At 37.4% G+C, this 13,280-nt stretch overlaps 1 protein-coding gene across 1 annotated transcript in view; it reads right to left on the bottom strand.

Annotated features, from left to right (window-relative positions):
• Nucleotides 1-236: 236 nt before the first annotated feature.
• Nucleotides 237-13,280, bottom strand: part of LOC110563410 (chromobox protein homolog 1-like) — a 48,984-nt gene continuing 35,940 nt past the window's right edge. Inside the window, exon 4 of the mRNA XM_060383218.1 lies at nt 237-893. Coding sequence (XP_060239201.1) covers nt 237-893 — 657 coding nt within the window. The remainder of the gene's footprint in view (nt 894-13,280) is intronic.

Raw genomic sequence — 13,280 nt, forward strand, 5'->3', positions numbered from 1 at the left:
TTCTTAAGAAAGCGCAGAACAAGTTGCCTTGAAACACTTACCTTTCCCCTCCACTGGGATAGGTGTTCTGACTCTACAGCTTGAACTATGTAAAGCACTTGTGCTGCCGCAGGGCACAGTAACTATGCTGGCTCTTCAAAGGACATCTTCTCAAGCCACCCCTATGGGGTCAAGACAGGTACAACTCTTCACCTCCCCACGTGAAACCCACAGTCAAAGGTTACAGGGGTGGGCACTCAAGAGGGTAAATCCTTGTCATTATTTTTGTCATCATCCTCTGAGGGGTAGGAATGCCACCTTAGCCTCTTCTCATAGAAGGATATGACAACCTGTGGGCACTTGACATTGGCTTCCTGGGCAGGAACCAGATCAGCCTCATCAGAGATTTTCCATTTCACGGGTAAAATGAGCTCTCCACTGGAGTCTGTAACTCCAGTAATCTGTTCTGGCTCCAAACTCCGGGCAAAGCCTCGTGGCCTTTCTGGCTCTTCTTTCTTCTTCTTTGGTTTGCTTTCCTCTCCCTTATCTTCAGAATCAGAATCAGCTTTGCGTTTGCCCCCCTCTGATTTATCTATCTCACGAGCTGTTTTCTGTGACTGTAAAAACTCAGCAATGAGGTCAGGACAATCCAGGTTCTCTTTTGGCTCCCATGTGTTGTCATCCTCTGAGAGACCCTTCCATTTTAGAAGATATTCCTCTTTGCCCCTGACAACTCGCCGATCAAGAACTTTTTCCGCCACATAGTCTTCTTCCTCTTCTTCTAGGACCTCCTCCACTTTCTTCTTGTTTTGTTTTTTTCCACGTAGCACCCTCCAGCTTTCCTGTGTAAAGGGTGACTCTACTCGCAGCTCCGGGAAAGGGTCTGAGAGGAATCCCTGCTGTGCTACTGGTGGCTTAGGGCAGCCAGAAAGAATTGCCACCAGAGAAGCAAAAAGCCCTTTAGCTGAGTTGAACTCCCAGCTGAGGCAAACTGCAGGCCCCGTGTGTCTGGTTTATGTTGAGTTCTTTGATCCACTTAGACTTTAGTTTTGTGCAAGGTGATAAATATGGCTCAATTTGCATTTTCTACATGCAGACATCCAGTTAGACCAGCACCATTTGTTGAAGATGCTGTCTTTTTTTCCATTGTATTGTTTTGGCTTCTTTGTCAAAAATCAAGTATCCATAGGTGTGTGGGTTTATTTCTGGGCCTTCTATTCGGTTCCATTGATCCACCAATCTTTTTCTATGCCAGTACCATGCAGTTTTTTATTACGGTTGCTCTTGAGATCAAGGATGGAGATACCTCCAGAAGCTCTTTTATTATATAGGATTGTTTCAGCAATTCTAGGTTTTGTTTGTTTGTTTGTTTTTCCATATGAAATTGAGAATTGTTCTTCCAGTTCTGTAAGGAATTGTGTTGGTATTTGATGGGAATTACACCGAATTTATAGATTGCTTTTGGTAGGATGGCTATTTTCACTATGTTAATCCTACTGATCCATGACCATGGAAGATCTTTCCATCTTCTGATATCTTCTTCAATTTTTTTCTTCAGAGACTTGAAGTTTTCTTTTCTTTTCTTTTCGTTTTCATACAGGTCTTTCATTTGCTTGGTTAGATTCACACCAAGGTACTTTATGTTATTGGTGGCTATTGTGAAGAGCATTGTTTCCCTAGTTTCTTCCTCAGCCCTTTTGTGTTTTGTATACAGGAGGGCTACTAATTTTGAGTTAATTTTGTATCCAGCACTTTACTAAAGGTGTTTATCAGCTGAAGGAGTTCATTGGTAGAATTTTTGAGGTCACTCATGTATACTATTATATCATCTGTGAATAGTGATACTTTCCTTCTTCCTTTCCAATGTGTATTCTGTTGATCTCCTTTAGTTGTCTTATTTCTCTAGCTAGAATTCAAGTACTATGTTGAAGAGATACAGAGAGAGTGGGAAGCCTTGCCTTTTCCCTGATTTCACTGAGTTTAATTTAAGTTTCTCTTCTTTAAGTTTGATGTTTGCTATAGTTTTGCTGTATGTTGCCTTTACTATGTTAGGTATGTGCCTTGTATCCCTGATCTCTACAAGATTTTATACCTGAATTAGTATTGGATTTTGTCAAATGCTTTTATGGAATCCAAGGAGATGATCCTGTGATGTTTTTTCCAAGTAATCCAATTAAAAAATGGGGTACAGAGCTAAACAGAGAATTCTCAATAGAAAAATATTGAATGGCAGAGAAACGCTTAAAGAAATATGCAAAGTCCTTAGTCATCAGGGAAATGCAAATCAAAACAACCCTGAGATTCCACCTTATAGCCATCAGAATTACTAACATCAAAAAATCAAGTGACAACACATGCTGGAGAGGATGTGGAGAAAGGGGAACCCTTCTCCATTGCTAGTGGGAATGTAAATTTGTCCAACCACTTTGGAAATCAATCCAGTGCTTTCTCAGAAAATTAGGAATAGTGCTACCTCAAGATCCAGCTATACAGGGTTCTGAGACTGATACTCCAAACAAGGACCATGCAGGGAGATAATCTAGGTTCCCCACACAGATGTAGCCCATGGCAGCACTGTCTTCAAGTGGCTTTCCTAGTAATGGGAATAGAGACTGTCTCTGACATGAAGTCAGTGGCTGACTCTTGATCATCTTCTGCTGAAGGGGGAGCAGCTTTACTAGGCCGCAGAGGAAGACAATGCAGCTAGTCCTGATGAGAGCTGAAAGACTAAGGTCAGAGGGAAGGGACGGAGGACCTCCTCTATCAGTGGATTTGGGGAGGCGCATGGGAGGAGATGAGAGAGGGAGAGTAGGATTGGGAAGGGATGAAGGAGGGGGCTATAGCTGGGATATAAAGTGAATAAACTGTTATTAATTAAAAATAAATTAATTTAGTCTATCAGGAATAGCTGCATTGTCATCTTCTGTGGCCTGGTAAGGTTGCTCTCCCCTCAGGGGGAGGTGATCAAAGAACAGGACTATCAGATTATGTCAGAGGCAGTCCCTCTTCCCATTAGGCAGGCGCGAAGAAGGAAAAGGGAGGGTGGGACCGGGAGGGGTGGAGGGAGGGGCTTATGGGGGGGATACAAAGTGAATAAACTGTAATTAATAAAATAAAAAATAAATTAATTTAAAAATAATAATAATAATAAAGAAAAAAGATGCAGCTATATCACTCCTAGGCATATATCCAAAATATGCTCAACTATACAGTAAAGACATTTACTCAACAATGTTCATAGCAGCTTTATTCATAATAGACAGACACTGGAAACAGTCTAGATGTCCCTCAACCAAAGAATAGATACAGAAATTGTGGTATATTTGCACAATGGAATACTACTCTACCATTAAAAACAAGGAAATAATGAAATTTTCAGGCAAATGGTGAGAACTAGAAAAGATAATCTTGTGTGAGGTAACCCAGAAGCAGAAAGCTACACATACTATATACTCATTTATAAGTGGATATTAACCATATAATATATGATTAACATACTAAAATCTATACCCAAAACAACAAGGAAGACCCTGTGAAGATGCTCAATTCTCAATCAAAAGGACAAATGTGATAGACATTGGAAGCAGAAGACAGGGAACAGGACAGGAGCCTACCATAGAAGGCCTCTGAAAGGCTCTACTGATCGAGGTATAGAAGTAGAGGTTGAGACTCAGCCCAATTTGGGCAGAGTGCATGGAACCTTATGAAAGAAGGCAGAGATAGAAAGACCTGGAGTGGACAGGAGCTCCAAAAGGAGACCAACAGAGACATAAATACTGATCCCTGGGGGTCCTAAAGATACCCCAATGAAGGACTTGCATGGAGATGGCCTAACATCCCAGCTCAGATGTAACACATAGACTCAGTCTCCAAGTGGAGTCTCTACTAAGAGGAGCAGGAACTTTTTCTGTCGTGAACTTAGTGGCAGGCTTTCTGATTACCTTCCCCTGGTGTGGGGTGCAGACTTGCCAAGCTACTGAGGAAGACAATACAAATAGGCCTGATGAGACCTGATAAGCTTGGGTCAAAGAGAAGGGGAGGAGGACTTCCTCTTCTAGTGGACTAGGGGAGAGGAATAGGGGGATAAGAGGGAGGGAGAGTGGGATTGGAAGGATATGAAGGAGAGGGCTATAGCCAGGATAGATATTAAATAAATTGTAATAAATGATAATAATTAAAACATTTTTAAATGAAAAAGTAATTGTGGCACAAATTAACAACTCTCTTAAATGTTTTTCCTTTCCCAGCTATAAACCTATACTTTAAAAAATCTAACCAAAATACTACTTACAGGGAAAAAACATATACTAAACTACTTATCTAACCTTAATGCTCCTGATTTTATTTTATTTTATTTTATCTTATTTTATTTTATTATTATTATTTTTTTATCAGTTACATTTTATTAACTCTGTATCCCAGCCGTGTCTCCTGATTTTAATTTATTGGATTGTATGTCCAAACAAGGCATATCCAGAACTACCCTATAATCTCATTTTTTAAAAAAAAGAGAGAACAGGGGAGAAGTGAGGATTCTTATAACCTTTTCAGAAATAACTTGAGTTATTTAATATTAATATATATGTCTATTGTTAAGACAATTGCAACTTTCTTGTAGTGAAAGACATGCCAAAGCCCTCATAGGCGCTTTCATTTCCTTCTTGAATAGCTTTCTATTCTTAAGAAAATCTCAACTCTATTTCACACTGACTAGTTTTGAAATTCTCTTCTGCACTGGTGCTCCAAGTCACTGGTTAGCTCATGTAGAAGTCCCCAGAAGATTAAATGAACTCCTGAGGCAGCTGAGAGAGCAGAGAACTGAGACTCTGCTCCCTCCCTGCACTCCCCACAGGCATTGCTATTGGTCAGCTAAGGTATGTGACTTCCAGGTTGGCCAGTAGCATGTGATGCCATTGTAGTGAAATATCTTGCTTATTAGTGACTTTCATTAGTCAGGATGCCTAATTAGTAAGCAGTTAAACCATTGCTTACTTACAATATCGGTTTTGGACCATTAGGGTTGAGCTTTCTTCAGAAAAGTCCACTGAGAAACTTGAATGTGAAAACATGAAACTAACCCAAAGGTAACTGGAAAGTAAACATCAAAACAAGAACTGAAATAGAAGTATTGCCTATTTATGTGTCCAGCACTCTTCTAAAGGCAATATTTACACCGTCTCATTTATATCTACAGACAGTTTTATTATTGTCCCTGATTATGGATAGAGAAACTGAAGCTATTAGGTATTTTGCTTAATATCACACAGTTAATACTTGGTAAAGCTGAGTTTCCCACTCAGCTGGAGTGGACTCTGTATTGCCAGTAGTACCGTGAGAATAACTGAGCCATACAAGCCACAGGACTTGAGCTTCTCAAGTGTGGTTGAAAGAGGCAGCCTGAGTGGAATTCAAGTATAGAATACCTCTAGGTAGGCATCTTAAGGCTTATATTTGTAGTGAGAAACTTTAAGGAAGGATGAAGGAGCATCTCTCCTTAAAAAATAGAGCATGCTAGCTTCTTTTTATAAAAGACCAAGATCTTGAGCATGAAGCTCCTGTCTTGGATTTAAGTTCACAAACCACATTCTGAAACATGATCCACGATGATTCCTTATGCACTGTCCTCCTGAATATTGGGATGTGTATGTGAGGAGCAGCAGAAGGTGAAATGTACCATTGACTACAATATAATTGTTTATTACCGTTCCAGGATAACTGTGTCTTGTACTAGAGTATGTAAAACACTTAAAACATTTATTGCTAGCTTTCAGAAAAGGTAAAATCTGTAACGATGCTTGGATTTTTATACACAGACAACAGAGCTGCAAAGCAGTTGGCAGGAAGGGGCTTCATGCACTCCTCTTTTTTACACACTCTCCAGAAGAAGCATAATCACAGTCTGTAAGACCATTGTCAAGCACAGATACAGAAAGCACTGTCATAGTCACTGTTCTATTGCTGTGAAGAGTCACCATGATCAAGGCAACTCTTCTAATAGAAATCAGTTAATAGAGGGTTTGTTTATACTTTCAGAGTCCATTATTTTCATGACATGGAACATGGCAAGAAGATGTATGGAGGCAGGCATGGTACTGGAGAAGAAGCTGAGAGTTGCATCCTGATCTGCAACTAGAGATGGAAAGAGAGAGGGAGTGAAAGGGAGGGAGAGAGAAAGGGATAGAATTGGGACTGTCATGAGCTTTATAAAACCTCATCGCTCACCCCCAGTGGCAGACTGCCTCCAACAAGGCCACATCTACTCCAGAAATACTATTTGAAGTATACACAAGCAGCTCACAATTCAAATAACTTCAGAATTACTTTAATGGGATCACTATTGTGTGGAAAACAAGCAGAATATCTTTGCTCCCCCTTCTGTTCTTAACTTTTGACTGGAAATGATTGATACGTTTTTGGATTTTATTCATGCCACCAAGACTGGCAAATGTTACACATGTCCACCTTTCTTTCTTCTTCTACTAATTCATAAACAATTCAGTAATGTCAATCAGCTTTCCAGAAAAAGGCACTTTGAGATTGAAAGCAAGCATAGGACTACAAGGTTTCCTGTCTTTAAAAATTTCTATTTAAGATAATTTTGTCCATATACCATTGTAATATAATTTGCTGTAATACAAGCTAAGATTACTCAGTGAATACATTTCATTTTCAGAGAAGTTGTATCAATGTTGCTATTGTCTTTTGCCTCAAAGTGGCTTGCTATGCTCTTGACCTTTTATCTTCTTGAGTACCTCAGAACTTAACCTAAAGCAAACTTAACTTTACCACAACCCTCATACCTCCACTCTACAGAAGGGACATTTCAATAGAATGACTTTTTATAGAGATATTTTCTCTCAATGATTTGATGTAGAGTCTTGAATATTGTTCAAGTTGAGTGAATGCCAGAACTTAATATCCTATCATTAATACATCCATGCTAAAACTATTAAAAATTTGGCTGAAATAAAAATAGTTACAGAAGATTTACACACACACACACACACACACACACACACACACACACACACACACAGAAACTAGAATAGAGTTTCAGCTGTGATTCAGCAATTAGGTGAGTCTCTTCATCCCAGATTGCACTCCAGTTTGATGCTTTGCTTTGGTTTTGAAAAGTTAAAATATTACTTCTTGCATTTCTTCCATTTGATTTTATCCATTCACCCATCCACCCACCAGCCCATCTATCTGTCAATTCACTGAAGTTTTTATTAAGTCATAGATAATCTTTCCAATAGCAAAAATAGCCATGAACAAAACCAAACAAGGAATTCGTTGGAGATTACACTGGAGAGACAAACATTACTCCTGTGATCACATCAGTGAATGTACAGTCATGAACTGGTTAGTGTTCTGGGAGGTGCTAGGTTCTCTCATGGATAACAGAAAAGAAATAAGACTTCAATTCAGGAGTCAGTACAGATTCAGTTAGCACAAGTACTCTTGGCCAGAACACATATGGTCTTTCTTTGTAACTTTAAGGATTTTGGTTTTTATTTCAAAATCAGTCAAAAACAATTTAAAGAGTTTAAACATCAGATTGTACTTTAAAAAGGTGGTATTGCATACAGAATGGAAAAGGCACTGGAACTAGACCGAATGGAGGGGAGCTGTTTTTAGACTTCTGAATTCAATGCCCATGGATATTGCTAAGAGAAATGTTTATTACATTTTGTAGTAGCCTGTGTTTGAGGACTCAGGGGAACAAGGAGGCCCTTCTGACTTGGTGCTGGGAATATATTGCTTAAGCCACATTATTCTTTCTTTCTCTCTCTCTCCTTTCTTTCTTCTTTATTTTTTTTTATAAAAATAATAGAAATAATGATAATGACTATACTCTCAAGACAAGTATATAGTCTTCTTCATAACTTTTAGAGGATTTGAACTTTAGGGCATTGCATTTTGTGTTCCCAACCTTCCTGCTCTTAATTTAATCATCTAATTAAATTCTTTTTTGTCATTAGCATAATATTATCTTATCTGTTTAGAAGAAAATTATATGAAATTATTTATTGGAAAATTATTAATCATGAAAACTATTTTATTAAAATATTTATATTAATAAATCATAAATTATGTTCTACCTTTATGAATATATAACATATAAGTTTGTTGATAACATACTAAGCATGTACAAAGGCAAGACTCTAGAGATTGAATGGTGGCACGTGTGAAAAGAATATTCTTTTGCACACTGGATTGCCACTCGGAGAATGTGATGGCTAATCTCTATGCTGTTATGAACCATATTGCTTCAAGATGTGTAATACTGGAAAGGCCTCAAATTCCAGATACCGTTACCACTTGGCTTTGGAACATGCTTGTGATATTTGGTATTGTGCAATGTTCTTTGGAATTCATGAAAGAATTTAACTACTCTTGAGATATGAAAGGGGAAAAAAAAGGATTGTACCTTATTTAGCACAGTGATAAAGCAGTGTTTTAAACATGCTCCACTTATTTGGGACAAATACTTTCTTTAGTTACACGGTTGTGTTTTAGACATTTAGTAGTTTGCCACTGTATTTTAATGTGATATTTGCTTTTCATTATCTTTACAATATACTAGATTTATACCAATGACTTTTTATTTTTATTTATTTATTTTTATAGATTTTTTTTATTACATATACAGTGTCCTGCCTGCATGTACACCTACCTGCCAGAAGAGAGAACTAATGGTTATGAGCCACTATGTGGTTGCTGGGAATTAAACTCAGGACCTTTAGAAGAGGAGCCAGTGCTCTTAACCTTTGCCCCATCTCAAAGCTCCCAATGACTTTTTTAAAGCCTAGCATGCAGTGATCATTCTTTGGGTTTTCAAGCTTGATATTGAAAACACATATCAGAAAGTCATTCAGCCTGTGTAGACACATGTGAGGCTCACACAGAGTATTCTCTGCTGCAACTTACAGTTCCTGTGTTTCCCAGACTCTAGCCTTAATTGGCTTAATTTGGCCTCATTTGTTACTTCTCAACCAGTATAATCCATAAAGGGTACTGAAAACCAGGCAGATGGAACAGTTTGCAATACTAGTTTCCTGAACTGAACATCCTCTTCTGGTTTCTCAACAGTTGGCTTAACCTCTGAAACAGAACTCTACAGTTCTGTCCCTGAACTCATCACTCGTGCCTGTGGCTTTTCTGTTGTGGGTGAAATGTTCATGGCTGAGTTCCTTCTCCATATTTCTGGATGTGTCCATTGATAAATTTGGGCAACTTGACTCTTGTGAAATATCTGATCTAGACATGTTGGAGTTTCACTTACCATGTAATTTCTACTTTTGCTTTTACTTCTCAAAATTCAGGACAAGCCTTGCTATAGTCCAAATATTGTTTCTTCACCTAGTCATGATTTGCCCAGACCCAAAGAAAATCACTAGCCACTGCTTTAGAAAAATGAAAGTTAAACGCATTGAGAATCTTACAATTAGACATATTCTCATAGGACTAAATTCACTGGACTAAGAACAATGTCAGTGCAGTGTTAATGAGTATTCACGTTATATCTCTGTTAATGAATATTCATATCATATTTCATATGATGCTTTTTCTCCACATAAATATATACATCCCATTCTTAATTTGTGAAAATTTTGGGGCTCAAACATTCATACAAGCCTTCTTGGCCAATTTGGGACAAAGTATGTAAAATATAAAATGATAACATAAATCAACCTAAATATATTTTAAAAGTAGCTCTATTTCCCATTATTTCTTGCTTACTAATATATCCACAAGGCTATCTTGTTTTATTCTATTATTCTGTTTATTTTCCTAAAATTAGTATCTATTTGCCATCTATTTGCTTATAGTAGAAACTGGGAAGCCATATCAGTCTTTGCGTTGAATTCATCACCAGCCTGGCCTACACAAGTAAAACAACACTCTGTATCCATTTTATTTATTTATAGCAGTACAGCTACCACCCAGGCCATACATACTGCACTCATATCACTACCGTAGGCTCTGACTGGCATTCTATTTTTAATTCTATTTTCTTTGAAGTATGCAAAAGGCAGAAGGACTTTGTGGATTGTGTACACCATATATTTTTACTCCACGTTATTATTTTTAAAGTCCTTTCTATACAACCAGGGTTGTACATAGAATGCATAGGCCTTAAAAACCACTGCTGTTACTTTGGCATTTAATTTGATTAGACAGATTGAGCTATTGCATTCTTTCAGTTACCCGATCAAATAGGAAAACAATCTTTTGCTTTATATGGATTCAGACAGCTGCTCTAGATAGAGGAGGTTGCTGTAGTAGGACATGGGCATAAATAGAGAGACTGCATAGAAGGCTGCTGATGTTTTTGAAGAAAGAGATGATGGTTTGGGTCTAAATAGCTCCAGGGGGACAGTAGGAAAACATTTAATTTCTGGGCTTATTTTGAAGATAGAAACAAAAATATTTGCAGACAAACTGGAAAAGTTTGCAAGAAGGAACTTAAGATGAGTCAGATTAATGAGAATAGAGTTGCAATCAAGATATATAGGAAATAGTTTGGATCATTTAAGTTCGGGAGGAGTTAGTGAAATTACATTTTATTGGAGATTCTAGTGGAAAGATCAAATAAATAGTTGCAGATAGCCAGGAGGGCTACATGATGAGATTGAAGACTGTGGGAGATCTCAGCCCATAATGACCTAAAGCTATTCAAACTGAGAAATGATCACAGAGAGAACAGAAACAGACTAAGGTCTAAGCCACAGGATACTTCATTGTCAAAAGTGTATGAAAATTTTTAGAACCAAAGGTTCTAAATGAGCTAAACCTACTTAAAAGGTGGTGGCTTTTTACTTGTGTCAAAGGTAGAATGACTCTAAAAGGAAAACTGGAGTTTTCTTAGAAAGCATTACAGACACCTAAAGCTCCAAAACCATGCTTTACCATGTTTATATGTATTTGTTACAGAGGTCTAAATTCTTTTTCCCAGAAATACTTGCATTTGTGACAATAAATATTTTTATGGACTATATCTTTATTCTTAGACATATTCTGACATTATTTCCTCCTTAAGAAAAATCCAATTCAGGATTATGAACACTTTGTACTTAAAATATAATGATGGAGTTGGGGGAAACAAAGATAACACGCTCTGTCTTCTGAGTGGGTAACAGACTCAGAAGTCAGAAAATAAAATAACAGGGTTGTGTTCAATTTTAGATTCTGGATTGTTCCAAATAACTTTGAGGTCAAACTTTGTTCTTCAAAATTCTCTGATCTGGAAGAATTTAAGGACGTTAGGGTGGTTTCTGGGTTAACAAAGGAATTCTGTCCTTTGAGTCTTGCTCAGCTCATGACCCCATGGAGCTACCACTGAATAGCTCTGATTCTATCAGAGTTGAGCTGGCAAGGTGATAGAGCTTGTACTGAATGCTCCTTGGGGATCAGATCAATGCCTTGAAAGCAAGCAAGCATCTGTGGCATGGAAGCCATTTGGTTACAGGCACGTTGCTCTTCTGTGGGCAGGGGAACAATGTCAATGGGTTATCTGATAAATCACTTCCCTTTGGAACTGTGGAATCTGGAATTTGTAGGACAACACTCCTTTGTACTGTGTATTTCTCACTTGTTTTTGTCAGCTGAGACACAGAGCAAATGTTTAGCAAAGGATTCCAAACTTGTAGCAATCCTTAAGCAATACCAAAACTATGTGGAATTTATTCTCCATTTCTCAATTGCACAGTTATTTCTAAATATAACATCCTTCTATATTTTTTCCTGAATTGTCCTAGTATTGTTTATTAAATATAATGGCAATTGAAGTGAAATATAATAGTCATTCAGAGACTCACATATCTGTTACCTAGTTGAGTGTAAGACAATGTTTATCTTCTATGTGTATAAACTCCAGATAGATGCTCAGATATGAAGTAGGGTTCATAAAAGACCTCCTGGGTTAAATTAAAAAACTCCTCTATTGCATTTCAAGTATTCTGCCCTATTAAAATTGCCTACACTATTGCCTAGATTTCTGCAGCCTCACCCAGGCACTGTAGACTACCCATTGATTGGAAGGTAAAAATATTATCATGAATCACAGTGGTCTCTCCATGTTCCAATCAAACTCTATTTTTGTTAGTTTGACTGTCCCATTACACGCTTCACTTAGTCCATTCTGAGGAAAATTTTCATTTCTTCCCTACGGTCCCTGTGATTTTCTGTACAGTGATCTCTTTGCTTATAACACTCTCCTCCCCTCCTCTATTAAACTACTGTTATCATTTGTGCCTCCTCAGAACATGTGCATTGAAGCTCTAGTCCCAAATGGGATGGAATTTTCAGGTGGGACCTTGGGGAGGTAATTAGGTTTAAATGAAGTTATAAGCTGGGGGCATCGCTGTGGGGTTAGTGTCCTCATAAGAGGAGAGAGCCCTTTTCCTTCTGTGACGCTACCCTCACCCTGCACGAAGGCAGCCATCTGTAAGCCACAGAAAGAATTATTTCTGGGAACAAACTGGCTGTACACACATAACTTCTACAATTGTGAGAAATGATTTTATTCCGTTTAAGCCACTTAGTCCGTGATTTCGTTTTTGCTACCTCATCCTGAAAAAACCATTACACACCCTCTTTCCTTTGCTAATTTTCATATCAACTCACTTTGTTTATGTCAAATTGTACTTAAAAACAATCCACTTCTTAAAAAAGATTTTAGAGAATTATTAAAATAATTTAAAATATAAATCAGGTAGATTTATATTTTTCACTGGTACTTTTATTTTGTGTTCTTAGTAAAATACAGTTAGAACACCAATCATGTCACGTTTTAGCACTGAGTTGACACTTTCATATAAATGTAAGAGGCATTGCTAGACCTAATTAACTGTCTTCTATTTACAACTGTTCTTTGTAAATTGCTGTCTCCTTAGGCAGAAAACACATATCATGTGATTAATATATCTAGGAAAACTTAATGGTGCTTTATTAATTGTGGCTCAGATGATACCAAGTAAAACTTACTCAAGAAAAGTCAATATATTTGATATTAGACAAGGAAGAAAGGGTCATCTATTATCAATGAATTTGTAACTTTGTTAATAGACCAAAAGATGGCAAAGAAGATTTATATATATATATATATATGACACTTATATAAGACAATTATAAAATAGGAGTTTTCAGTAATGTCACCAGTGAATAATTTTAAAAAATATTAAACTTCTCAGGACTCCATTAGGTGTTAGTTAACTGCAATAAATATTTATGAATGTAAGGCATACATATGACTATGTTTGTGTTATGGGCATGGGAGACAAACATTGCTTAACACA

Source organism: Meriones unguiculatus, chromosome 4 (assembly GCF_030254825.1).
Source record: "Meriones unguiculatus strain TT.TT164.6M chromosome 4, Bangor_MerUng_6.1, whole genome shotgun sequence".
NCBI lineage: Eukaryota > Metazoa > Chordata > Mammalia > Rodentia > Muridae > Meriones > Meriones unguiculatus.